Source organism: Mustela putorius, unplaced genomic scaffold (assembly GCF_011764305.1).
Source record: "Mustela putorius furo isolate JIRA1106 unplaced genomic scaffold, ASM1176430v1.1 tig00000596_pilon_pilon_pilon, whole genome shotgun sequence".
NCBI classification, from domain to species: Eukaryota; Metazoa; Chordata; class Mammalia; order Carnivora; family Mustelidae; genus Mustela; species Mustela putorius.
In genome coordinates this window covers 3,662,188-3,689,877 of record NW_025421428.1, presented here as the reverse complement: position 1 = coordinate 3,689,877, position 27,690 = coordinate 3,662,188, and the positions used below count along the sequence as shown (strand labels likewise).

The 27,690-nt window shown below is 52.8% G+C and overlaps 1 protein-coding gene across 3 annotated transcripts in view; it reads right to left on the bottom strand.

Moving 5' to 3' along the window:
- Positions 1-339: 339 nt before the first annotated feature.
- Positions 340-27,690, bottom strand: part of GSN (gelsolin) — a 54,500-nt gene continuing 27,149 nt past the window's right edge. The window contains exons 1-17 of one of the 3 annotated variants that reach the window (XM_004775597.3): positions 27,092-27,300; positions 24,754-24,958; positions 23,917-24,071; positions 18,178-18,339; positions 16,434-16,583; positions 15,235-15,324; positions 12,575-12,707; positions 11,233-11,321; positions 10,823-11,038; positions 8,997-9,130; positions 6,791-6,881; positions 5,366-5,536; positions 4,560-4,734; positions 3,339-3,463; positions 3,028-3,105; positions 1,138-1,198; positions 340-726 (exon numbers count right to left, since the gene is read on the bottom strand). In XM_004775597.3, coding sequence (XP_004775654.1) covers positions 557-726; positions 1,138-1,198; positions 3,028-3,105; positions 3,339-3,463; positions 4,560-4,734; positions 5,366-5,536; positions 6,791-6,881; positions 8,997-9,130; positions 10,823-11,038; positions 11,233-11,321; positions 12,575-12,707; positions 15,235-15,324; positions 16,434-16,583; positions 18,178-18,339; positions 23,917-24,071; positions 24,754-24,958; positions 27,092-27,238 — 2,352 coding nt within the window. In that variant the 5' untranslated portion in view covers positions 27,239-27,300 and the 3' untranslated portion in view covers positions 340-556. Of the gene's footprint in view, positions 727-1,137; positions 1,199-3,027; positions 3,106-3,338; positions 3,464-4,559; positions 4,735-5,365; positions 5,537-6,790; positions 6,882-8,996; positions 9,131-10,822; positions 11,039-11,232; positions 11,322-12,574; positions 12,708-15,234; positions 15,325-16,433; positions 16,584-18,177; positions 18,340-23,916; positions 24,072-24,753; positions 24,959-26,970; positions 27,010-27,091; positions 27,301-27,690 lie in introns of those variants that run through there. The other 2 variants (XM_004775599.3, XM_013047374.2) reach the window with 2 other exon arrangements.

Here is a 27,690-nt window from a genome sequence, read left to right as displayed (position 1 = left end):
TGATTTTAAAAGTTTTTTTTTTAGGGGGGATGGGGGATTGTTTTGGGGATTTTTGTTGGTTTTCCTTGCATTCAGGCATTCCCTGACAGCTCCGGCAGGCTTCCCCGGACTGCTTGGCCATCTGGGATGGGCCCCTTCCAATTCCCTTCCACGCAGGCCAGTCCCCTGGACCCATCTCCACGCACGTTCCACCTCATCCAGGCGTCGGCTTCTCAAAGGTCCAGGATTCACACCCAGGGCGAAAGAAGCTCATTCACCGGAGCCAAAGCGCCGGTGAGGCCCCCTCCCTGGGCACCCCCAGAGGAATCCCAGAACATAGGCAGCCGTAGAAGGCTCATGTACTTCCGAAAACTTTTATTGAATTTTGAATTCAATTTCCCAAAAGCACAGATACTTGAGACAATTTTGCGAGGACCCTGACTTTTTGCGTGGCTGTTTTTGGCTACAGTAAAAACACACTCACACACACCAGAGCGGCCGTGCTCGCTGTAAGGTCTCCGATGATGGACTGTTAGAAAAGGCACTGACGGGGGAGAGGGGTGGGGCCTGTCTTTCCTCAGGCCGCCAGTTCGGCCATGGCCCTGTCCAAGGGGTCCACAGACCAGTAGTTGTCATCCCAGCCGAGGAACCAGCCCACGAAGGACGGAGGCTCGAAGCCTTGCTTCACGACGGTGATGGGGGTCCGCCTGTCGCGATTGGCTGGGTCCGTCTCGATATAACGCTTAGCTGTAGAGAGACACGTGCAGGGAAAGGAAACCCCAGAAATCCTTAGTGCCCCCACAGGGAGAGGGGCTTCAGGGCAGGAGTTGCCTAACGTGGCTTCTGGTCTTCCTGTCCCTGCACTAGATGCCACCATCCCTTAAGGGCAATGACCCCACGTGGCTCCTCCACCACCGTGCCCGTGAGCCCCGGAAGACACGGGGTGACAGTTCAACTTCCTGCTTCACGAAGTTTATATCATGTCTCAGTCTCGCTCTCCTCTTTGGAGAAATACTAATGAACCAGCTTAAGGGCCCCAACTCCCAAATCAGATGTGGTCAGCTAGCAGGGCTCTGGTCAGGAACTCCCCAGCCCCATGCGGGAAGCTGTTCCCACCGCACCACAGGACACAGACCCACAGGCACACTCGGTCCTCACCAGAGCTCAATGCTTCTGTCTTCTCCTCTTCTTGGGAATCCTTTCCAACCCAGACAAAGACCTAGAGAGAGGTGTGAGATGAGAGGGGGTGTGAGGGTCCCAACCACAGGGAGGGACCGGGGTCCGGACACAGGACACGGGCTGCCTCTAACAGAGTCCACAGAGCAGCACTGGGAGGCTTTGGAACCAGGTCTGCCAACTGACGGCCTACCGGCATGCTTTGCTGGCCACCGCCATCACATGCCGGTCGACAGTGTCTCTTCAGACAAGTTTAATTCCCAGCTTACATTAATGTCTGGGCTTCCCAGTTCTCTTGAAAACCTGGAGGATCTGGCAACCAGGGGGCTTCACCTCCGTATGGATGAAGCTGAGGGGCAGCAGTTCCAGGTTGCCTCAGGCTCCAGCAGCCCGTGCCCCCCTCCCATCCCAGCCCCTCCCTCACCAACACCAACACGGAGCAGGAGCCTCGGGCACGAGTCCGAGATCCCGCTCTACAAGTGCACGAATGGTCCCTCTGTGGGCACCGATTTGCTCGGCAAGGGAGCGGCCAAACACATCTCTCCCAGCAAATACGCCTGAGCCTGCTCTGTGCCGTTTCTGTGTGTCTGAGCCGCACAGATTTGAGGCTTAGAAAAATACCAGGTTTGAGCTTGAGTACAAATTTTCTAATACAAACATTTTTATGCCCATCTAACATATTTTATTTTATTATTATTTTTTAAGATTTTATTTATTTATTTGACAGAGAGAAATCACAAGTAGACGGAGAGGCAGGCAGAGAGAGAGAGAGGGAACAGGCTCCCCGCTGAGCAGAGAGCCCGATGCGGGACTCGATCCCAGGACCCCGAGGATCACGACCCGAGCCGAAGGCAGCGGCTTAACCCACTGAGCCACCCCAGCGCCCCACCCATCTAACATATTTTAAAGAGCACCTGTCATTGACACACGGACATTAGGCAACGAAACATGGGGCTTGACTTCTCTCACTCATCTACAAAGGCGTCCCCTGCTCAACCAGAAGCCCCTTCACGGCAGGGAGTGTGTCTGTTTTGCGCCCACATGGGCTTCCAGCATTGTTCCTGGAAGACGGGCGCGCGCAGGAAAGAGGGACTCAGTGAATGAATGAGCAGAGGAGCGGACAGATTACGGAGCCAGTGGAGCCATCGCTCACCACAGCTGGGGGCTCAAGCTGTGAGCACTCCAGCCCTCGCCTTCTAACTGGGCCATCCAGGAAGCACAGGCAGAGGGGAGACACACCTTTAGGGCCGCCTCCTAGAACTTGGATAGCTCTGATGGGAAGGGTTACTCACTGCCATCTCCCATGAGCATGTAAGCCCCACGGGGCAGGGGAATGCCTGCTTTATGTACTGCTGTATCCCCAGCACCTAGAGTAGTGTCGGGCATGAAGCAGGGCTCAGTTAACACCGGCTGACCGAATGAACGGCACCGTCCCCTGCCAGTCTCACCCAACAGTCTTCCCTAGGAGAAGCAGCAGAGAGCTCAGAGCTCTCTAGAACAGGAGATGCACTCCGAAACTTCGGGGTGTCACTCTGTGGACAGCTGATGCCTGCGTCTGATATGCTAACTTCAAACTTCTTGATCAATAGATTTAAAGTAAGCGTTCACACTCCCCTACGGCCTGGGAGACGATGCTGGTCGTCTGACTTGCATTTATAGGGTGCCCTGGAGTTTGGAGATCTTATCTACACCTCATTTTATTGAATTAAGCAGAGTAGGTACCATCACTCCCATTCTGCAGAGGCAGAAATGGAGGCCCAGAAGGGGGAAGGGTGTTTCCAGAAACACCCGGCAAACTGATCGTCGAGCTGGAAGTGTAGCGCCTCCCACCCCCCCAGCCCAGACAGCCTACACCTTCTGTCCTTCACCCACCTGGTCCCAGGTGTCCAGGAGCATGACGTCATCTGTGGCCAGGTCTTCCTGCATGAGCTCGCCAGGAACCTCTTCGATCTGGGAAGGAACAGAAGGATGTCAGGGACCGCGCACCAGGCCCTGGCATTCCCTCCGCTGGCTCGGCGCACTCGGTCTGCGCTCAGGAGGGAGATCTCCAGCCTAGAGGGGATCCTCCCTCCCTGCTGTGCCCTCAAGGGCTGTCCCACCCCAACCCCGCTGCTGGCGCCACACTCCTGGGAAGCCTGACTCCCGACAGGGAAGCAGAGGCAGAGACCCCTGCGGGGGCTCACCACAAAACGGCCGATCTTGTTGGAGCAGGCAAAGAGACGAGGAGGGTGGGCGTCCATCTTCTTGTCCTTCAGTCTCGGGGACGTGCGGTAGGCGGCCTTCCCACCCAGGGCCTCCCAGAAGCTGTCTGTGAAGGGAGGCCGCGGCAGTTGGCCTTCCGGACACCACCTCCCCCCAGTGCCGCTCATCAGACCCCGCGGTAGAAACCCTGCCCTAGAACGACCCACTGGTCTCAACCCTCCTCCACCCTAAACTCCCAGGGGGCCAGAGAGGGATGGGGCCTGAGGGAACCTGAAGGTGATGAAACAGAGACCGGAGAGCCGACCTGGCCCTACGCACACAGCCAGGACTACCTCTGGCTTCCAAATGACGCCAGCACTGCAGGCTGGGGATAATTATCTTTGCTCAACAGCGGGGTGACAGAGGCTCAGAGAAGGTAAGCAACTCGCCCAGCATCACACAGCGACTAAGTGGTAAAGCCAAGGTACAAATCCTATCTGACTCTATCCACCCCCCACCAACCCCGTTCTTTCCACTACACCTGCTCTGTCCACATTTGGCTACTGAAGTTCATTAAAATTAATTATCATTAAACATTAAGTTCCTCATTCTCATTGATTCCCAGCAGCCACATTTCAAGCGCTCAGTAGCCAATGTGACAAGCGGCCACCATATTGGCCCGGGAAGGGGTGAACATGTCCAGCCTCTCAGAAAGTCCCACTGGGCAGTAACAGTTATAGACGGAGCTGCCCCTCCCCATTTCTACTGAGCATCAGGCGGGAAGGAATGGGCTCAGAGCAAGAGAAGAGAGACTGAGGGCCGGCATAAAGATGTTCCCACCTATGTTCTGGAAACAGAGCAGATTTCTGGTAATTCTGTCCTCGGAGATTCTGAGGATTAGAAGAGACTGCTGTCCTCCTCCCGCCATGAGCTTCTACTCCTGCCTGTCTTTCAAGGCTTCCTAGCAAGTGACCACCTCCTCCAGCAGCCTTCCTTGAATGCCCCAGCCCCCACGGAGCTCTCCTTTCTCTTAGCTCCTAAAGGCCTCCCTCTCACTGACCATAGCCCTCATTTGAATTCAACCTGCTTTTCTTGGACACACCTTCGGGGGCAGGCACTAGAAGAGGCGAGGATCTCGAGGGCCCCCCAGGCAGAAAGAAGGGAGGGAACCTAAGAGCTACAGTCCCCAGAGAACACCAGACCCCTCCACCCCCGACTCCTACCTGGCTCACTGCCTTCTGCCACCTGCACAGGTTGGGCCCGCAGTACCCTGAGCAGCTCCTGGGCCCCCGTCTTCTCCGCCTCGCTGGCTCCTGCACCCACCCACAGGTAGGCGGCCGACGGCGTTTTCAGGACAAAGGCATCGTTGGAGTTCAGCGCACCAGCCTTAGGAATAATCTGGGAAGGCAGCACTCAATTAATCAGAAACCAGACAGAAAGCCCTCAGCCCGCCCCTTACTATCCAGGAGACCCTGCAGCAGGACCAGCTCTTAGCTGGAGACCTGGAAGAGCACCCCCATCACAGCTGAGGGCACAGAGTTTCGACAGTGGGGGGTTTCATTGATTCCCATGATTCACTAATGTGCTGTGGCTCAACATAGTCATTCTAGAATTCTGGGTTGCATTAACAGAAGTTGAGTGCCCAGAACAAAGGAGGGGATAGTCCCATTCTCCTCTAGGTTTCTCTGACCATCCTACAGGATTATGTTCAGGTCTGCACCTTCCATCATAAAAGGGATGGTAGCCATGTGGCATGAAATCAGGAAGTGTCCCCATGGGGAAGAATGGACTACCTCTTAGGCCGTAAGATTCCCATTATGCAAGAAGCCCCAGGCATCCTTGAGACAAGAGGAAGTCTAAGACATACAATTCTGCTTCCCAGGCCAGGGAAGTTACAAAAAAGCTGCCTCTTAACCCCTGACCCCAAAGCCCCTGCCCCCAACCAGCCCCGTGCTCAGACATCTACTCATCAAGCATGGGAGGTTTCAAGCAGGCCAATCCCTCCTGGGGTCCAGGGCCTGGGCCTCACCTCAACGGCTCTGGTGGCTCCAGAGCTGCTGGCCCGGACCTGGAAGAGGCGGGTACTGGCAGGGGCCGTCTGACCGCCCTCGCGGGATGTGCCGCCCTTGTAGATGATCATAGGTTTCCCACCAAACAGGCTCATGAGGTGGGCGGGCTCCTTGCCTTGGACCACACGGCTCTGGCAGGACAACAAGACAGCAAGTCAGGAAGGAGAGCAGGGGCATCCGTGCTTCTGTGTGGCAGCAAGCTCACGCCCCGACCCCAGCAGTGTGGCCTAGGCACTTCCTCCAGACCAGGCCAGCACGCTGGTGTCTGCACGCCCAGCACACAGGAGCTGGGCGGGAACAAGGGGGGTTCCCGGAAAGCTGGAGACAGCACCACTGCCTCATGGCCTCCAGGCACTGCCTTGGCTGCTCTCCCCTCCCATGAGGACCTGCCTTACTGACCCTGAGTCCAGTTCAAGAATGAGAGAACCCATGTTTGCAAATATTCCCTTAAATAGAAACCCCTGGGTTGTTCGTGGACATTTTTTCAGAATGATGACGTCAGCCCAGGGCATGAAAGATGGCAGAGTGGTAAGAATAGAGCTTTCTAGATATGGAGAGACCCCTCTTGCCCAGCCAGAGGAACCTCCTAAACCCATAAGTCCCTTCACATCACATTTACCATGGAACAGTATCCTCTTCTGCTCAGGATTAAGGTCAATCCTCACCATGGCTTCTGGGTGGTCTGGTCCCTCTGAGCACCTCTTGAGACTTCTCTCGTGGCATTCTGTCCCTTGTTCTACTGCTCAATGTCCCCACCCACCTCAGGGCCTTCGCATATACTCTTCCCTCTGCCTATAATGTGCCTGCCCAATTCCTACTTACTTCTTAGGTCCCAGCAGAAAAGGACCTTCCTAAGGAGGTCCTTGTCTAATCCACTTAGATCCTATCTGGGATCTGTATGTCCTTATACTTTACACGTATGTAACAGGGGACTATTATGGGCCAGGCATGGCTCTAAATGTTCTACTGATATTAACTCTTCATCCACATGGCAATGCTGGGCAGAGAGAGGATACTTTGAGACTACACAGGCACAGAGAGGCTAAGTGACTTGTCCATGGTCACCCAGAGGTGAGACAGGATTCAACCTACAGGAGGCTGGCTCCACGTCTGCCCTCTGCCTGCACCACCATGCTGCCTCTCCAGCTCCTCTCTCCGTGTTGCAGTCTGTGATCACACATTTATTTGCCTGAGTGTCTGCTGAACACCTGTCACCCCCCCAGACTGCAAACCGCATTGGCACAGGGGCGCCCCCGGCTGCGGATGGTGTCGGGCACCCCACTGCATGAATGTGTGTGGGACCAGTGGATGGAGAGCCCGATAGAGGAGGGACCCAATGGACGAGGTGCAGGGTGGGGCCCAGTGGGGCATCAGGCTAGTCTCACCTGCACAGGGGATCCTCCAAGCTCCTCATCCAGCTGGGCGGTCAGGATGGCAGACGCAGCGACCTCATCCTGCGTGGACTGGGCACCTTGCCTGGAAGAGGAAGCTATGCTCAGCACCAAGGTTCGCACAGAACCCAAGAGTGTCTTCTTGGCCCTGGGCCAAACCCACAAGTCTGCAGATTATAGGTAGTGAAACTGACAGGGAAGGGGATTCTCTCAAGAGCTGCCAGTGTCAGGAACCAAACCCACATGCCACATCCCCAGCTCAGCCTCTGGCCTTCTTCTGAGATCTGAGCAAAACCAACGGTCTCCCTTATCCTAAATGTGTCCTGCAGACCGGCCCATGGGCTCATCTCAGGCTGGGCAGCCACAAGGGAAGGTGCCCTGAGATGCCAAGGTGGAGAAAGGTGGCCAGGACATTTCTTAGGGGAGAGAAGCAGGTCAGAAGAGCAAGCAGGGCACGAGCCCTTTGCAGGAAAAGACATCAGTACTTAGCCTCCCGTGAACCTGCTCAGAGCAGTCTGCACAGATGTCCACCAAAGGACTTGGCAGGGGCTTGGCCTATACTGTCCAAACTCATAACTAACAGTGTTATCTGTAGAAGCAAACAAAATCTGACAAATCAAGGTGCTGATGTAGCTGCTGTTTTTTTTAAAAAAAAAATGCCGCCTTCTAAATTATGTACATGTATGGATTACCTACTCAAAAAAAAAAATTATTTGAAGCTGCTTTTAAAAGTCTGACTTTGTCACATAGAGAGGCATTCTACAAAATAACCAACTGGCACTCTTTCCAAGTACCAAGGCCTTGAGAAAAAAGACTGAGGAGCTTTCATAGATTAGGACATGGGGATTCGTCTCTAAGGAGGCATGATGACTAAGGACCATGTGGGATCCTGGGTTAGATCCTAGGCCAGAAAGAAGACATGAGTGGGGTGACTGGTGAAATCCAAGTGAGGTCTACAGATTGGTAAATAGTATTGCACGCAATCTTGACTTCCTGGTTTTGATCACTGTACTGTGGTTAGGGAGGGAGATGCATAATGGCTACATGGAAATTGTACCACTTTTGCACCTTTTCAGGAAGCCTCAAGTTATTTCAAAACAAAAAATTTAAAGAGGAAGACATTCAACCATCAGTTTTGAGATGGTACAGCAAGAGAAACACATGCTAAAAATATACTAAGATGCTGTCTTATCTACAGTAAGGTTGACAAAGATCCAAAAGTTTGACAACACAGTCCACCCGCGAGGCTGTGGGGAAACAGACACTCACTTGTGCCGCTGGGAACGTAAAATGCTACAAAGTCCATCTATGGAAACTGGGCACCATCTATCAAAATGACAAGTGCATTTAGTCTCTGACCCAGCAATCTCGCTTCTGGGAACTTACCCTACAGACATTTCTCTACACATTCAAAATGATATTTGTTTAAAGGTCACTAATCATAGCAATGCTTGTAATAGCAAAAGACTGGAATCAATCCAAGTATGCACTAGCAGGGAATCTGTCAAACAAGTGACAGTGTAGCGATACAACATAATAATATGCAGCTGTAAAAGGAGAAAAAAAAAAAAAAGACCAAGGAAGTACCCTAGGTACTGACATGGGTCGATCTCCAGGAAGTACGAAGTGAAAAAAACCAAAGTGCAAGACAATATACACAGGGTGCTGTCCTTTGAAGGACAGGGAAGAGAGGGAGCTAGCAATATAGTCCAGTTGCAGGAAGAATTACCGGGAGCATATAAAACAAAATGAATGAAAGCTGTTACACATGGAGGGGCGGGGACTGGAGAATCGGGTGAAGGGGATGGGGTGGGAACACAATTTCTCAGATACCTTTTTATTTTGTCTCGATTTTTGAATGACGTGAATGCACTGCCCATTTGAATGGAATTCAAATAATTTTTAATTAGAAGACACATGGGAGGAGAATGGCCCTAGGCATAGCACTTGGCGTGGAATTGTGGGAGGAGCTTCTGTTTGCTTCTCCCTGTTCACTGCACCTCCTACAAGGGTCATGTGCTATTTTTGGAAGCATGGTTTAAATGCTGTTTCAAGAAATAAGACAAGTGGTGTCACCCTGTAGATAGGAGGGCCCCCCGCCCCACAGTGTGGTCATTCCACCGCAGGCCTGTCAGCCCCATGACATGCTCGGGGCCCAGGTGGAGCCCCCCGCCCCCACCACATGACCCCACAGCCTCACCAGTTGTAGATGATCTGTCCCTGACGGTTGCCGTGACGGTAGTTGTACAGAATGATGTAACTGTCCCCGCCATAGAACTGCCCATACGTGGAGGGGTCCACGGGCACTTTGTTGGAGCCTTCGATTCTCCAGATCTGCCAAGACAAGGCTGGGCTCAGATGCGGTAGAGTCCCCCCACCCCCCAACTCAGGCCAGCGGGGGAACCGCAGTGCGGTGGGTCGGGGTTATACAACAGGACAAGCTTTTTATACGTGGCTGCACTGGGGCTCAGGCTGAACCCCAAGAATTTGCCCCCATCACAGAGCCACTAGGATTCAAACCCGGGATCCTTACATGATGCCCCCACCCCACCCCCTAGGTCCCCCTCGGAGGGGTCAGCACAGCACAGGGAACTGCACAGTGGTACTGAGAACGTGCTTTCGGGGAGGTAACACAGTGAGTGCCCACCTCCACGTGTCCTGAGATCAAGTGAGTTTACTCAAGGCAGTCTTGCACAGCACCTGGCACAGGGTGGCATCCACTTAGCGGGAAGCTACTCTAATTTTAGAATTATGATTGAGGTGATTACTAATGATAGGGTTATCTGTAACGTTCTTGAGTCATCTGGATTTTACAGATCACCTCCAGAAGCAGAGGCATCCCTAGGTGACCTCTGAATGACCCTGCTGGCAGGTCTCTTCCCAGAGCACCGGTGAGCTTTCCCCAAGCGGTCATGAGGTCCTGCAGCGCCACCTGGTGGTATCACAGAGACACTGCGCCCTCCAAGACCAAGATTCTCTGGACCTTGAAAATTCTGGGTTGAGGGAGTGGGATTAAACCTCATTTTTACAGGTGAGAAGAGTGAGGCTCAGAGAGGGCGCCCAGCCAGGCTGCCAGAGCTCTTTCCACCGGCGCTACCCGGAACATTTTGCACTGCATCCTTCCCTCCCACTGAATTAGTGCATGAGTGAACAAGTGATAATAATACCAGTGACAAAAGCAAGAATAAATAAAAATGAACACTTTTGCTGCTTCTAGCATGTGGAATGGAAACAAACAAACAAACAAGTAGACTCTACTTCATAAACATCTCTGAACCCCAGCCCCCACCTCTCCATCTTCACCATGACCTTCACCGTGACCAGCCCAGGCTGTCATCTCCCGTCTACACTATTACAACAATCTCCTCAGGGGATCTCAACCTTCATTTTCCTGCCTCTAATCCATTTTCACAGCAAGTTTCAAAAGCACAAAACTGAGCTTGTTGCCTGTCTGCTTTTAAAGCAAGAAAACCCTCACTTGCACCTATTGGTTAGGGGAACAAGTCCACAGTCCTAGATGTGGCATTCAAGGCTTTTTCTTGAGGATGCAGCAGCCCTAGGCTCTTGGGACAGTTCCCTGCCTGGAATACCCATCATTCTTCCTTTCTTGCAGCAAACTTCGACCCACCCTCTGGGGCCCAACCGAAGTGTCCCCAGCTCTGTGAAGATTGCCCCAACTACCCCACCCCTTTTGCCCTTTCTCTGTTCCCATAATCTGTGTGCTCGCCTCCAATCTTCCACTGACTGCACAGGTCTGAGCAATCAGCTGTGGCTGTGCTTACACCAGGCACTCCTGCCAGCAGGGGGAGGTCTGAGACACTTGGGCCAGGGCCTGGCAAACAGCAGGTGCTCGGGGTATGTTGGCTGTGAAAATTAACTAAGGCAAAAGAATCCTACCCACCAAGACTGGGGTCAAAACCTCATAGAGGAAGGACCTCAGGGAAGCAGGAGGCAATGCATGAGCCAGAGATGCCTGGGAGGGAGCCTGGGAGGGGCCTGGACACATGCACCCAACCCCCCAGGCACCTGTTTCTGGCCTGTGCCATCGTCATCCATGCCGTGCTGGGCTGCCATGGCCGTGGATGTGTGCAGGGTGGCAGCATCGAAGGGCACACGCTCCACATTGGCGATGTGGCTGGAGAGGTAGGCCAAGCCTGGGCCGTCTGTCTGGTCTGGGTCCCGCCAGTTCTTGAAGAACTGCTTGAACAGTGGCGTCTCGCCACCCTCAGGAAGGACAGAGACCTGGACAAGAGAGGGAAAAGCAGGATGGGGCTGGGCTCAGGTCCCCCTGAGGACAGGGGCCTTCTGGCACAGGTCCTCAGGGCAGACTCAGACACCCAGTCCACACTGAGCAGGGGGAGACACCCACCCCATCCCAGCCCCACCCCAGCTGAACTAGACCCAACTTCACTGTGCCACTTGGCTCTGAGACTCACCTGGGTCTGCCTGGGGTAGTCCATCTTGGAGATGAAGTCAGAGGCCGTTTTGAGGGCAGCCTTCCTCTCCTCTGTGTTGGCCTGCCTGCCTGTGGGGGATGGGGGATGAGGCACCCGGAGTCAGTGCTATGTCCTAACGTCCAATGGTCCAGGAGAAGCAGTAGCCCAACCACCCTCGAGGCTGAAGACAGGCCAGCCCAGACCCCACCCCCAAGATGGCCACTCCAAGAGCCCCTGGGGGGTCCACCTGGGGGTCCTAACTGATGACAGTAACCACACCAACAGTTGTGGTCCATTTACAAAGCATGCACTCTGTGCTCAGAACTGTGCAAAGCTGATTTTATTTAATCCACGCAACGACCCTCTGTGAGAAAGATCATTATCATCCTGTCCCATTGACATAAAAGAAAACCAAGGTCTTAGAGAGGTTAGGTGACTTGAGCAAGGCCATACAGCACGGGGGAAAGCTGTGATAAGATTCTGAAGCCCACACACCACATCCGTGGGCCCCCTTCTTGCCCCAGGCCATCTGTCTGCAGTGGGGGACCTCCTCCCGCTCTCCAGTCTGAAGTTCACCCCGACCCTGAGAGCCTCCCCACGCCTACACAGCTCCTGGACAGCAGGTGCCAGCCCCCAGTCCCCAGCTTTCTTATAGCCAATGCCAAGGGGTCCAAATAATAATAATAATAATAATAATAATAGCAGCTACAAGTGCTCAATCTCTCTCTCCCCCTCTGCCCTCCTCTATGCACCTGCTTCTGTCCTCCTCCCTGGACTAATGGTAGAGCATCCAAGCAGGATGCCGATGGGCCCTCTCAGAAACATCCGGGCCAATGTTTTACAAGAGCCTCTGATAATCAGTCCCACAAGACATTCCCTACAGATTTCCCACGAACCTCTAGCATACCATTTCCCAAATAAAAACTAAATCACTTTCATGAAAAGCCCCAAAATACATTAGCAAGTTTAAGGCTCTTAAAAGTCCTGCAGTCAACAAGCCTATTACCAGTGTTGCCCATGAACTTATCTGACCAAAGACTATACATTTTTTTTTTTCTTCACATGATGCCAATTAGCCTCTGAGAGAACTGGTATTGTAACATACTTGGGAAACACTGGTTTTGGCCCAAATGGGACATCTACCTGGAGAGGGTAAGCCAAGTGCCCAAGATCACAAAGCCAGTCAGTTGCAAAGCCAGGGTTTCAAAACAAGACTCAATTTCTGTTCCAGAGCCTGCCATGCCCCAGGACACCATCAACACCCACTCTAGCCTCCCAGGGCTGCAGGACTCCCACCGAGGGCCTGGAAGCTGGTCAGAGACCTCTCTCCTTTCCCCAGTACCTTTCCAGACAAAGATTTTGCCATCTCTGCCATGGTCCAGGATGAAGCAGTCCTCGGACCTCAAGGCCCCCTGGGCGAAGGGGTTCTCATCAGCCACGAGGGAGACCGACATGGTGCCGGCACCATTGGAGACCTGAGGGGACAAGGGACAGGAACGTGTGTGACCTCCACCACTTTGGCCTGCCCAGGCAGGACCCTCAAGCTGACACGTGGGTGGCCCACATCCCAGCTGCCACCTCAACCAACACGGGAGAGTAGGAGCCAGACCCGCTTCCCCAAGCTCTGAGGCACACTCAGGTTTCCCTTCCCTGTTTCTGTTTGCCGCAGCCATACTTGTGACCCCCATACCCATGTAATGGGGAAACTGCACAGAAAGGGAAGGGGGTGCAGGTAGCATAGATCTGTATAGTTGGCCGAGGAGACAGCCAATCTCATTAGTTAAAAAAAAAAAAAAAAAAAAAAAAGTTGGGACGCCTGGGTGACTCATTCAGTTAAGTGTCTGCCTTCAGCTCAGGTCATAATCCCAGGGTCCAGGGATCAAGTCCTGCATCAGGCTCCTGGCTCAGCAGGGAGCCTGCTTCTCCCTCTCCCGCTGCTCCTCCCACTGCTTGTGTTCTCTCTCTCTTTCTTTGACAAATACATAAAATCTTTAACAAAGAAGAAGAAGAAGAATATAAATGCAGATGCATGTGGTGTCCTGGATTGGAATCGGGAACGAGAAACTGGGGAAACCCAAATCAAGTCTGTCATTTAGTTAATAGTGTTGAACCACTGTCAACTTCCTAGTGTTGACAGATGTCTCTGGTTATGATAAAATGTTAAGGAGAAGCTGGATGAAGGGTATGTGGAACCCTCTGTCCTATCTTTGCAATTTCTCTGCAAACCCTTAGATTATTCCAAAATGAAAAGCTTTCACGAAATTAAAATGAATCTGTGCCACGCTAGTCAAAACCCAAAACACTGACAGTCTCCAGTGTTGACAAGGTTCCCAGCAATCTGGGAGCCCTTCCAGAGTGCAGTTTAATAATGTATCAGAACTTTAAGTAACAAACGTTCTACATTTACTGAGTATTTACTACAGGCCGTTCTGAGCAATTTGTACAACTTAATAACTTATGTCATTACAGAACTCCTTTGATCATTGCAGCAATGCTATGATAATTCTACTTGTATCCCCTTTTTATTCACAAGGAAACCAGGGCACAGAGAGGTGCACAGCGAGAAAGCCAGACCTGGGATTCAAAGCCAGGCAATCTGACTCTGGAACCGGCTTTTTCAATCACTGACTTATTATTCAGGCTTTAACCCAAAAAATCCATGACTGGGAACTTGCTCTAAGGCCATACTCAGCACAGGTGCACCGAGAGGGACTGTGCGCAATCAATAAAGGTGGAAACATTCTAGTGGCCATCAGTGTCTGCTGAGATTCTGACATTCAGAAAACAGAATACAAGAGAGCTACAAAGGACCAGTTAGATCGCTGTGCTAGAAAGATTCCTGGCCACGCTGAGAGGGGAAAAGAAGGTCACAGAAAAGCATGAATACTTTGGATCCATTTCTATCAAACAGAGATGGAAAAGCGTGTAATTAGATACAAAAAGATGTAATCTGGACCTTCTTTCACCAAAATGATAGCCGTGTAACCATGGTAACCCTTAAAAAAGGATGCGGGAAAGGCTGGTGTTTTAAAAATTGAGTTTCATTACTTTTATAATTAAAACATTTAAAAAATAGCACTTGTTATCTTAAACTATTGAAATTGCATTGACATTAATTTTCTTTTTATGTTCTGGAGTATTGCTTACTATTTTCTTCATGAATGTACATTTCTTTCTTTCTTTTTTTTTTTTCTTTTAGATTCTATTTATTTACTTGACAGAGAGAGAGAGAACACCAGTAGGCAGAGAGGCAGGCAGAGAGAGAGGAGGAAGCAGGCTCCCTGCTGAGCAGAGCCCGATGTGGGGCTCGATCCCAGGACTCTGGGATCATGACCTGAGCCGAAGGCAGAGGCTTAACCCACTGAGCCACCCAGGCACCCCATGAATGTACATTTCTTTACAATCAGAATAAAAATCAATGTGGTTTTTCCTTGGAGGTGATGGAAATCTGCACCCCCTTTTGTTGTAACCTTACCACAAAAAAGCCGAGGGCTGGACATGAGCATCATGGGCTAGGCTTTCACCCAGTGCTCAGCCATGAGGCCAGAGTTCCACAGCTCAAGCTCAGCCTGAGTTTTTAAAATCACAAGAAATAAATTATAAATAAAGTAACTACACACACACAGGTATGTGCCCATTTCTGTAGTATTTCCCCAAGTATTTTCCTAAATCAGTCTTCTCTGTGGACTCCTAGAAATCTTCCAAAGTTGACCTTACTCTCCTACCCCCATTTTCCAGTGAGGAAGTTGAGACCTAGAGAAAAACTATGTGCCACCCAAGACCGCACAGATGAGCAGGATGTGACTGTGTCTACAGTTGATCAAATTCTCTTATTCCTGGCGCAGGAAAGCAGAGGAAGTAGACAGATGTCTGCTAGAGACACGTGGGAGCCAAGCCCCCCAGACCAAGGGCACTGCCCAGGGCAGTAGAGCTCAGGAAGACCAAGTCCCCCGCCTCCCTGTCCTGGCCCGACGCCCCGGGAACAGAGCAGTGGAGGCTCACCTTGTAGAGTTTGGCCAGCTTGCGGTTGGCTGCGTCCTCCTTGGCCGTGTCCTCCGTACCTGCAGGCAGAGCTGGCTTGGGGCCCAGCACCTGCAGGAGATGAGGGGTGGAAGAAAGCATGGCGTGATCTCCCGGTGGATCACAGGGGGTGGCCTGGGCTCCTCAGACAGCTCCGTCCCCAGACAGGCGGAGACCCCCGCAGGCGTCCACCATGATCCTCCACTAAGGGCAAGATGCCCTCCAGACATGTCCTACATCTTTTCACGTGCCTCCTGCATGTGGGTCTCATCTAGAGCTACCCGTCAAGTCCTTCCCTCCCTGTTGCCTTCAGATACCCACTCTCCCACTTCTTCCCAGGCTTTCTTAGAGTGACAAACACCTCCCCCCACATGCCTTTACGTGATCCCACTTATAGCTCACACCCATGAAGCGCCGATGACCACTCTCACTTTACCGAGGAGGAACCTAAAGTCCAGAGAGCTCAAGTAACTTGCACCAACAGCTATGGGGGGGCTTAGCCAGAACTTGAACCTGGATCCCTGTGATTTCTCAGCCTATTTTTACTCCTCCATTCTGGGCTACTCCAGAGTCAACAGCTCCAGTTATGGCCCCTTCCAAGCCATGGCTGGTATCCAGCCTCTTCCCCACAACAGCCTTTTGCTCTTCCTAAAAACTGGAACTCAACGACCCCAGACAAGTAGGAGCCAAAGGGCATAGAGCAGTGCTCACAGTCTCCTCCTTTTCCTGGTGAATTCTGCCTCTATTGATATGTCCTCAAAGAACAATGGCTGGCAATGCCATCCTGCATTTGCCTCAATGGGCCATAAATCACTAGGAATGATCCGAAGAGGAAAGCAGGGATTGGGTTAGTTGTCTCTTTCCCATCTGGCTGCAGGACCAGGATTGCTCTCAAGAGATGCCACAACCCTCCTCCTCAGTTCCGTGGAGGACCTGGCCTTCCCAGCTGGAGGGTGCGGCTCACAACCGCAGCAGGCGCCAGGCCCTGGGATTCCAGCCCCACCTCTCAGGGGAGTCTGGGAGTTGCCGGGGGAAGCTGCTCTTCCCCACTCTCTGAGGAGTTCCAGCTTAGTGGAAAAACAACTTCGCCTCCTGATTGCCTAACCCACAGAGGGACAGAAGGAGCAGCCCAGATCTGCGCTAGGCCCCACCCTGCACCCCTCGGGTATGGCTGTGCGTACCTGGAGCATCGCCTCAGGCTCAGCACCCTCCTCCGACACATGCACTCGCGCCCGGCCACTCCGCTCGTTGTCCCGGATGCCCTTGGACACCTGTGTGGCCTTCAGCCTCTCAAATCGGTTGCTGTTGGAGCCGCACCACTGGTAGATGTCCTGTAAGACAGGGACCCTGCATCAGGCAAAGTCCCAGCCTCCCATCAGCCCCACCCAATGACGCGGCAAGGAGGGGACTTCGCACAGTGGGCGTGATCCGTGTGTGCCAGCGTGTGCGAGTACATAGCTTGGAATGTGTTTCACACACAGAATGTGCATAAAAATGCCTGCCGGCTGGTGAGAGCCGAAATTGTCACAACCACGTCGGAAAACCCTTCGGCTGCAGCTCCTAGAGCTCGGCGTACGGCTATGCTGTGACAGCACCCATCGCACAGGCGCACTCCACGTACCCCCTGAGACCCACGGGAGAACACTGGGGGAGCACGCCTGGAGTTGCCTCGAATGAGAAATCGAGTGCCCAGAACAATAAAAGCATAGATAAATAGGGGCACGCCAGCCCAGTTCAAGGTGCCGCAGCAAGGAGAATGGACCATCTGTGAGCAGATGCCGTAGGATAGAGCTCAGAAACAGAATGTTGGTCAGAAGTCGTCAGAAGAATGATTCCGGGGGCACCTGGGTGGCTCAGTGGGTTAAAGCCTCTGCCTTCAGCTCGGGTCATGACCTCAGGGTCCTAGGATCGAGCCCCACATCGGGCTCTCTGCTCAGCAGGGGGCCTGCTTCCCCCCTCTCTCTCTGCCTGTCTCTCTGCCTACTTGTGATCTCTCTCTCTCTGTGTCAAAATAAATAAATAAAATCTAAAAAAAAAAAAAAAAAAAGAATGATTCCGTGCACATCAAGTTCAGAAGCAGGTGAAACCCTGCTATGCGGCTCAGAGTTCGGGAGGATGGATGCCCATAGGCTTGAAGGGACTGGATGGGGACAGGGGAGGACTTCCGTGAGCTCATGACCTTCTGTGTCTTGATCCGGGTGTTGGCTACACCTGAGTGGGAATCCCACTCAGGATTCACACGCTCTTTCGTGGACCCATTATACTTTACTAAAAGCTTATGCTCAATATATTTGCCTCTGTTTGCATGGACATCACAGCACGAACCCAAACGAGGGGGCGGTGGAATGTCTGGCCACGCCCATTTGCCGGGAGGAGTGCACGTGGATGGCAGGAATGGGTACAAAGCATCACACGTCCGTAAGCTGGGCTGGGGTAAGTGCACCGCACACACGTCGCCATACATGAGTGTACACGTCCTTGAACAGCACTCCCGAGTCTGTGTGTGCAGACACTCATCATGGTACGTGTGTCTGCATCTGGTGGGCAAGAGCCGATAGATCTGCCACACGCCTGTGTCTGTGAGCGACCATGTGTAAAAAGGTCAATGAGATGTGCATAGGAATACAAGGTGTTGGGGAATCTAGCCGCCGGTCGGAGTGCGAGTACACTGCGCACAAGGTCTGTGCACCTGAGTGTGACAGGCTTGAGTGTGCCCACGGGGGAGTCTACACAGGCTGGGTGCCTCTGTCCTACGGTCTCTGCAAGTGTGTCAGACTCATGCACAGAATACGTGTCCACACGGGGGCTGCTGTTCCCAGGGCTTGCTGGCCCCCGTCTTTGCGTGTCCCCCTCCCCAGAGTGGGGCCCGGCCAGGCCAGAAGCATCTCAGGGGCCCCTGGGAAAGGGAAAGGAGGGGGGACTCACGTTGCCCAGGTCCAAGATGAAGCAGTCACCATTGTTGAAGCTCTCCCAGGACACGGGCACCTCGGTGGCGCGGACCACACGCCGCCCTTTGACCTGGAAGAGTCTCTGCACCACTACTTCATTGGGCACCACGTGCTTGAATCCTGACGCCACGCCTCCTTTCTGTTGAGTCAAGCAGACAGCGTCAGTCCAGGGCAGCCGGGTCCAGGGAAGCGGATATGGGGCGGGAGGGGCACACTGAAGGAAATTCTGGCTTGCGGACCCGCGGCCTTCCGGCAGATTCCCTGGATGGATTCTACCTGCTGCCAGCCCTCTGAATCTCGTGCTTTAGAAACAAAGACCCTTGGGTCCACTTGCTTGAATTGAAAAGCTACAGACAGTCCTTTCTCAACACCAGCATTTCCCAAGGAATGTTCTAAGAACTTTGGCCCTCCAAGTTATTCTGCAAGGAAAGGGCTGCAGGATGCCTGAAGCAAGGGGAATGCTTCTTACTGGCTCCCAGACTATTCACAACACATGTCAGCCTAAACAGTCTCTGAGAAGCCCTATGGTAAAGCAATGGCTTGCCTTTTGTTTAATACAACATTTTCCGACCTTACGGAATCAAGAACTGCTTTCTCTACCACATCCTGCCTGCAGCTCCCGTGTTCTGCAAAACCATTTTGAGAAATGCTAATCCCAAGCTTTCCCATCCTTCCAGGCTCTCCAGGAAGATGCCTCCAACCCACGCCCCCCCACTCCCTACAACCTACACCACCGGACTGTAGCAAGTCGTGCCCAGCTGGACCTTCAGGGGCAGCTCTGGGTCAAGTACAGAGCACCGACCTCAGGGTCAAGTCCCACCCTGCCACTAGCGTGCTGGGTGACTCTGGGTAAGTCTCTTCCCCTCTCTGAGCCTCTCCTTTCTGTAATGGGGACAGAAATGCCTGCTCTGCCACTCTCTGCAGGGGTCGTAAGTCCTAGGGAAGGGGCCTTCAGCAAGCCTGCCCTGCTCCGATCAAAATTGCCCTGGGCTCAGGAGAAACCAAGTAAAAGGGCCTGGCTTTCTCACCGGTGGTCCCCAGCCCCAGTATGACAAGTCAGAGATGACAAGGTCCTTACAGAGCTTCCCATTTTCCTCGTGGTAAACTGAAGCCCAAAGATGAGAAGGGACTCGCTCAAGGGCAGTCAGCAAGTGCATGGCAAAGCTCAGGCGGAAATGTCACCTCCCATACCCAGGCTGGCTCCACGTACCATGGGGGTGGAGGCGGAAGGGCTCTCGCCACGGCCAGAAATGTGGCCTCCCCATCCAGGCCCCTTTCTGCCACTTCACTTTGCAGAGCAAAGGCGTGAGTTTAAATTGGGCTCTTATTATGCCTATACACGGTAAGCAATATAGAAGCGCCGGTGCAGTGACAATGCCCACGGTGCTGGGCATTCTGCACACATCATCTGTGAGGAAGGTGTCCTTATCCCCATCTTACAGATGAGGAAAGCGGAGTCCAGAAATGAAGGGACTTACCCAAGAGCTCACAGCTAGTGCATGATGGAGCTAGGATTCGAACCCAGGTGTGACTGAATCTATATGGCCCACATTCTTCCCCCAACATCAGGTTTTCTTAGAGCAAAGTTAACTAGGGTCACCCAGGACAGAAGGCAAAAACAAGCCACTGCTCAGAGCAAAGTGGGTCCAGTAGGAGAGTGGTTTCCCCCCGTTATGAGTGAAGCGCCCCCTGGTGTCCTTTCTTGGTAGCAGCACAAGATCTTTCAAGACCATTTCCTTATGCTGAGCCGGGTTGTCCAAGGTGTTCACAGATGCTTTCCCTCCACCCTGTTTCATGGGCCCTCTTGCTGTGGGGCAGGTGAGGAAAGGCAGCTGAGGAAGAAGGTGCAAAGCCCTGCGCTCACCTGGTAATGACCACAGAGGCTGCCATTTAATAAGCCCGTCCCCAGGAAGGGGGCACCTACTTGCACCAGCTTTACACACATGCGACTGGGTCCTCACAACAAGCCCCTAAGGGAGGGACCCTCATTACCCCACTTCACAGACTAGAAAACTGAGATCCAAAGAGGTTATCCAGGTTAGCCCAGGGTCCCAGCTAGTTGGTGGCAGTACTTTCAAGTTCGCTCCTCCAAGGACCCAGCCTTGCCCATCTACCAGCCCAGGAACTCCTTGGTGTCCGTAGACAGCCCTGACCCAAGGACTTTGTTGGGCCGGAGGTAAACAGGCAGCGGATCTGAAAAGCTTTCCCAAAAGATGCTGGAAGGACACACCAACCATTCCCATGGATTCCTCAGAGGTGAGGAAATGAGGCCGTGACAGAAGAGAAAAGCCCTTAACTCTTTTTTACACGCTTCTGAACTATTCCACTTGTTCAAGCATGCTTTTGTTATTTAAAAATAGAAACTGGGGCGCCTGGGTGGCTCAGTGGGTTAAGCCTCTGCCTTCAGCTCAGGTCATGATCTCAGGGTTCTGGGATCGAGCCCCGCATCGGGCTCTCTGCTCGGCGGGGAGCCTGCTTCCTCCTCTCTCTCTGCCTCCCTCTCTGCCTACTTGTGATCTCTGTCAAATAAATAAATAAAATCTTTTAAAAAAAAAAAATAGAAACTTTTTTTTTTTTTAAAAAAAGCAAAAGGGTTGTTTTATGTCATAAATCTCGGTTTCAACAAATCCTCTGTATGTGAATTTATAAAGTGAAAGAATGCCTGATATTCCATGACTGCGGACATGAATCTCCTGATTAACTAACTTCCCAATCTAGGAAATTAGACTTGGAAACACGAACAGAAAGATAAAAGCAAGCTCTTGGAAGACATTAGTAGATCTACAAGTACAGGGGGTGGAAATTTTCACTGTAATCTTTAGAACTGGTTGTTGTTCTGTATGGTCTAATTATTAGGTAGGCGGAGACTGGCCTCGCATTACTTGAACAAAATTCAATAGATGGTCTTAAAAGTCACTTTCCAAATTAAAGTGATGAAATATATATATATGTATCATATATATATATATCATATATATATATGATACATATATATATATTTCATCACTTTAATGCATATGCATATATGATATATATATATAATATATATATATAAAAAATATATATATAGAGAGAGTTCCCTATCTATACATGAATATACATAGTTATATGCTCATAGAGAAACATTACCCATTTGGTGTTGGTCTGGGTCCAGGATATAGATTATATATATACACAGATATATATAATTTTTGTGTATATATATACACATCTGTAAAGTTGAATTGGGTGTCTATCTTTAAAAGTAGAATCATGGAGAGCTTTTACTTTCTTAAACCTGTATTTCTATAATGTTTGACACTTTACGCAAAGCTTGTACTACTCTTGTAGTCAGAGAAAGAAAAAAAAAGCTACAAAGTTTTACATTTCTTAAAATGTTTAACTGTTTATAAAACAAAGAAAAATGTTTTGACTGGGGCTGGTCCCCTCCACCCCCTAAACTCTGGGCTCCTTATCTAAGAGATGGAAGGGAGGCCCGAAAGGGCTCGGTGGGGCCCGGGGCTTGTCTGACTCAGCTCAGCCCAGATTCTGTTTGAACAAAGGGTTTCATATAACGCAGCCACCAGGGGTCCCTAGGGTTCTGTCTGAGAGGGGGAGGAAGGGGAAGAGGAGGAAAGATGGACAGACTCTAGAAAGTGCGGTACTTTTAAGGATTGGGGGGTTGCAGAACTAGAGGGGCCAGGCCCTATGACAGCCCTTTCTAGTGGCTCCTGTCCCCTCCCTGCCCCTTCTCACACCCCGAGGGCAGAATCCGTTCTGAGGAGCAGGCTTTCACAGGAACAAGTCTTGCGTGACAAGCTCCGCTCCTTGGGGATCTATAATTGATGAGGGCGCCAGGCCAAGAACTTTAGGCCTGCCAAGTGCGGGGGCAGCTGGAGGACTTGCAGAAGGTGGAAAACAGAACCAGCTTTGGACCTCCCATTTCCACCAGGAGGAGCCTGGGCCTTTCAGGACTGAAGCCCCAGATCCGGTCCCAGATGCTCCCTGGAGGCTGCCCCAGAGTGTGGCCCAAGAACATCCTGGAGAAAGCACCAGAGGGCAGAGGCGGCTTGCTACCCATGCAGATTCCTAGGCCCTACCTGCACAATGATCAGAGACCAGGGAGGCTCAAAACATCTGCTCAGAGCCCCTCTGTGCTAGCACACTGAATCCCAGCTCCGACTTTCACAAGCTCTGTAAGCTGCTAACCTGGTTCAGAGACGAGCAGCTCTGTCCACACAGCAGCAACAATAAACACGCACAGTTGTGACAGGCACGATAAGCCTGTGAGAGCACTCGGCCACAGGCATCCGGCTGGCCCGAAGCCTCACAGCAGTGAGAAGCGGTAGCCTTGGGTCCTGATCCTCAATCTCCCTGACTCCTTGTCAAGTGCTCTTGCCACTTCCTGCCCTAAGGACTGCAAAAAGGCCTGGTCCTTCTCCAGCTCTGGGGCCTGGGTCCCAACCTTCTCACCTCTTCTTCTTAATATACCAAGGCCTCATAAAGGAAGAAGGCGGAGCTGGACAGCTCAGCAGGAGGCTGCGGGTACGGATCAACTGGCAGACAAGGGGCGCTAGGGAGGCCCCAGGGCATCCAGCCCAGCTTCACCCAGCCCAGGCCCCAAGTCCCTGTTCCCAGAATACACCCTGCTGTTTGCTATCTCCGTCTCCCAGTGCTTTCCCATTATCCAATCCCCTGTGTCTCACATGAGCAGGCCCTGTACACACCCTGTTGGCACAAAGGACCCTAAAGCCCAGAGAGGGACGATGACTTCCCTAAGGTCACACAGCACATCAACAGCACAGATGGGGCTTCACCTCTGTAGGAGAACCCGGCTCATGAGAGGCAGAGTGGTGTACTGGAAAGAATGCTGGGAGTCAGGAGATCTTGGTTCTAGTTCTGGCTCTGGAACTGACTTGCTGTGTGACCCTGCACCAGTTGCTTAACCTCTCTGTGCCTCAGTTTCCCTCCCTACCTGCCAATCAGATTTTTGGACTCTGACATTAAGGCCCATGTGGCGTTCAAAGCTTAGGATCCCCTCCCTATCCTGACCAAAGAGAACCACTGCTTTGGAACCTGCGGCTTTCCCTGAGCCCTTTTATTTCCCAACTACCCTTTATCAAATCCTCTCTCCAGGCCTGAAGGGCAGGTACAACAGGCTCTCCTGTAACCAGAGAGGAAAGGGAGGCTCTCAGAGATGCCAAGTGGCTGCCCTGTCAGAGCATATCACGGCAGAGCTCTCAGGGCTCCTAGCTCGGCTTTGCTTAGCACCACCTGGCTGAGGGTTGCTGGCGAAAAGCTCTGTGCTGACTCAGACTCATCAGGGTTCAAGTTCAAGGGGGATTCTAATGAGGAAGGTGGTCAAGGGTGCCCTTTCAAATGCCTAACGTGTGGCCTTCTGTTGGCAGGGCCTAAGTACTAGTGGGTGCTGGAACAGGTCCTGCTGGGAAAGCAATAGGCTGGGTCCCCACCCCTCGCTTCTGGGGTTAGGAAGACAATCCTGTGAAGTGATGAATTTTCTTCTCCCCATTTTAAGGTAAGAATCAGAAGCTCAAAGAGGCAGTGTGATTTGTCCACGGTCACAGAGCGAGGAAGGTCCAGGATTCAAACCCAGGACAAGCCAGCTCCAAAAGCCAAGCTCCGACCCATCTGCCACCCCGCCCCACGAGGCTGAGAGATGGGTGGACCTAAGCGAGCTCTGCCATTAGTGCCTCTGTCCCTAATACCCAGGACTTACCTTGTACTTGAGGCCAGACTTGAAGTAGCCCAGGAAGGTGGCCGACTCGAAGCCCTGGACCTCACGGTGCTGCACAGCCCGGCCATTCAGGTAGTCATCCAACTGCACGGTGAAGATGGCGGCAGCCCCGCTCTCGTCCTGGCTGCACTCATTGCCTGGGGGGCCCCAGAGCAGTGTGAGCCTGGCTTCCCCAAAAGCGGTCCCAAACTCCCAAGGAAGAAGAGTCCAGAGCCCCCTTCTCTGGCCTGGCTAGAGAAGCTGGGCAAGCCCCTGCCTTCTGTGGGCCTCAGCTGACCCATCTGTATAATGGGGCAGTCAGGGCTGGACTCCACGGTCTGTAAGAGTCCTCTCAGCTCTGACACGTCCCCCATAGTCACCAAGCACTCGCTCCCCCACACTTACTCTCAGACCTCTAGGCGTGAAGTCGGGCCCAGGACCAGTGGTTCAATTCACAGATTAGGAAAGTGAGGCACAGGGGGGCAGGGGGAGGAGACAGGATTTATGTCCCAGCAGAGGCTCCTGACTCTAAAGTGCAAACTGGGGTGTGACTGGAACTGAGCCAGGGAAGTCAGCCTCAGCTCTGAGCACCACGGGAACGTCTCAAATCCTCAGACACTCTCGTGAGGTCATGTGGCGTTGTCACCACGTCCCCTCTACAGAGCTACTGAGTGACCTGCCAGAGGGCAGAGCTGGCGTCTGACCTGGAACAGGCTGGCTCTGGAGTCTCGGGATACCACTAGCCAAGGGGCTGGCACACTTCTGATGCCCGGCGGTCGCTCAGTTCCCGCGGGCGCTTCCTGGGGACCCTGTACTTAATAGGGGAGGGGGCAGCCTCACCAAGCCAGTAGTGGAGGTCATACTGCAGATTCCCATTCCTCAACTGCACCGTCTTCAGGATGACGTAGGCGTCGCCTGTGAAGAAGTCTCCATAGAGGTTGGGGGGCACGGGCACCAGGTCAAACTTCTCCACGCGCCAGATCTGCAGGCCGGGCTCCTTCCCCGCCTTGAGGAACTCGGGGTGTTCTACCACCATGCTGCTGGGCTGGAAGAGATGGGTGGAGCCTGAGTGGGGGCCGGGGCCTGGTGAGGACAGACCCCAGGGCACGAGGGAGGGTGGTTTCCAGCCCCAAGAGGGTCTCACTTGAGCCTCTGACTCTCCCCGCCCCTGAGGCAAGTCTATCCCTGTCTCGGAGAGTGAGCAAACAGGGCAGAGTTTAGGCTCCAGACCCTGTCCCTGACCAGAGTCTGTCTCGCCTCCTCAGCTCACTGGGGATGGAGGGACAGAAGGCTCTACCTTCCTTCTCCCTCCCTTTCTTAGTGCCAATTGGATGGGGCAGCTGAGGCATGGAGAGGTGAAGTGATTCTGCCCCGGACCCCCAGCTAGGAAGTGGTAGCGCAGGAACTGCCCACAAGATCCAAGAGCATAAACTCTGGAGCCATAGGGAGACCACCTCAGATGGCAAAGGTAAATCTGGGGGTTCCCAGGGGTTCAGCATGTTCCCTTCCAGCATCCTCAGCGGCTCTTAGAATTAGAAGGGTCCTCAGAGAGCTCATTATCCAACCCCATGCTGCAGATCTGTTAATTGAGGCCCAAACAGGGGAGGGGACCGGCCCAAGGTCACACAGCCTGTTTGCTTTTTGCTCTTTGGAAGATTTCCCACGTCCCACCCATGTCCCCATCACAGTCCCAAGAAGGGCCTAGACGGAGCCCAAGTGGCCTCCTGCGCTGTTTGCCTCCTCCGTCCTGCCCCCCCGCCGACATCCCACCCCCAATTCCATTTCTTGGAAAAGGTAGAGAGGAGGCAGCCAGGGTCTGTAGGAGCCTGTTGGAGAGGAGGTGGTCAAGGAGGGGGCAAAGGCCATCCGACATGCACAGGGGCTAGAGATGGAGCGGGGCAGGATGGTTAGCCTGGAGCCGGGGCGCAGAAGTCAGCAGGCACAGGTCACCTCGGGCCGGAAGAGGGATCTAAGGGAAACCAGATGGGGAGAACTTGGGCAGAGGGTGGAGAAACACAAAAGGAAAACAGGAGAGAGAAGGAGAAACCAGACAGGGCAGACATATCAGGGAAGGGAGAATACATAGAGTAATGACGATAAGCAGACAGGGGTGAGGTCATACAAAAAAAGCAGTGGGGAGATACTGGAGAGGGAAAAAAGGTATCAGACGAGAAAGAAGAACATGAAATGAAAGAAAAAATCAGAGGAGGGGTCCAAGGACAAGACACATCCTTGTGACTAAACCTCTCTGTTGCCTGGGAGCAGGAGAGCTCTGGTTGGCTTGAGAAATCAGGGTAAGTGACCACCCTGCACACTTCCACTGCGGAGGCTCCTTGGCCGTGGGCCTAACAAATTTGTAATCATAAACCATGCAGTGGTCCCTGACTCTGCTATTTCCAACTTCCTGCTCCCTACTTCAGCCCACTCATGATGGACCCCAGGCCTGGGCCAATGCTGAGATGGGAGTCTAAGCCCTGAGGCTTTATAAATACCAAAGAACTATTTTGTTTCCACTACTGGTTACTGCATGTAGTTTTGTCCGTTTCTATGGGAAGGCAACTCAGTACATTCTCTGCAAGTTATTCACAGACTGTCAGGGCCAGGAGAGATCTTAGAGACAAGCCTCTCGTGGTTCACACTGTTGGGGAAGGGAAGCGACTCATCCATGGTCACTCTGCCGTCTGGTAACAGAGCAGGGACCCCAGCTTCCAATTCCATGCTGGGTGCCGGCCTCCCTCATGTGGCACACTCAGGATCAGCAGTCACTGTCAAAGGCTCAACCCTCAGGCTGTTCAAGATCCTAAAGTGTCTTCTGAAACATCAGAGATTAAATGTTGTTCAAGACCAAAAAAAAAAAAATCAGAAAGGAGAGAGAAATCAGGCAGAGGGAAAAAAAGAAATCAAGAGGCGGCGATGAGTAGGAAATCAAAAGGCAAAGGCTAGGAAACAAGAAACCCGGCCAAGGTGAGGTTAGCCTCTAGGGAGGGAAACAGCCAGGCGCCCTAAGGTTCCCACCCCCAATTCACAGGAGCCCCGGAAGCAGCAAGAGATACTTACAAAGCAACAAAACAGTTTTTCCATTCTAGACCTGAATTACTCCCCTTTTCCTAGCGCTGTATCTGCAAGAACTTACAATAGAGAGTTACTCCGGGAGCCCCCGGGCCCCCCGGGCACTCACCCGCGCCTGGGACACCCGCCCCTGGGTCGCCCGTGCCTGGACCGTCCCACGCGACGCCGTGGCTGCGAGAGCTGGCGACAGCGCGCACAGCGCCAGGACCAGCGCCAGCGCGCAGAGCAGCACGGGCACAGAGTGGTGCCGGGCCATGGCAGCGCCGGAGGCAGAAGACCCCAGTCCGCAGCCTCGGTCTCTCGGTCACCGACCCTATATAGCCGCCGGCCCTTCCCACTCGACCCGGGGACCGCCCCTCAGAGAGGGCGCGGGCCTGGAGGGGCGGGGATCTGGCCTGGAGGTTGGAGACTTTGAGGATCCAACCCGGACCGACCCGACTGGGCGTGGCTGTCCCTTCATCCCAGCTCCGGGGGCGAGACCTAGCAAAGGGCCTGACAACAGCAGGCGCCAACGCAATGCACACTAAAGGGGTGTGTGCAGGTAGGAAAGTTAGAAAGCCCAGCTCAGCCTCCTGTGTGCCCCACACAAGCCCGTTCCCCTCTCTGCACCTAGTATCTCCAGCAAAAATATAAAAAACTGGTTTCGAAGGCTTTCCACAATCATATTAAGGCTGATAGCACCTCACCTCCTTTACAGGTAGGCACTAT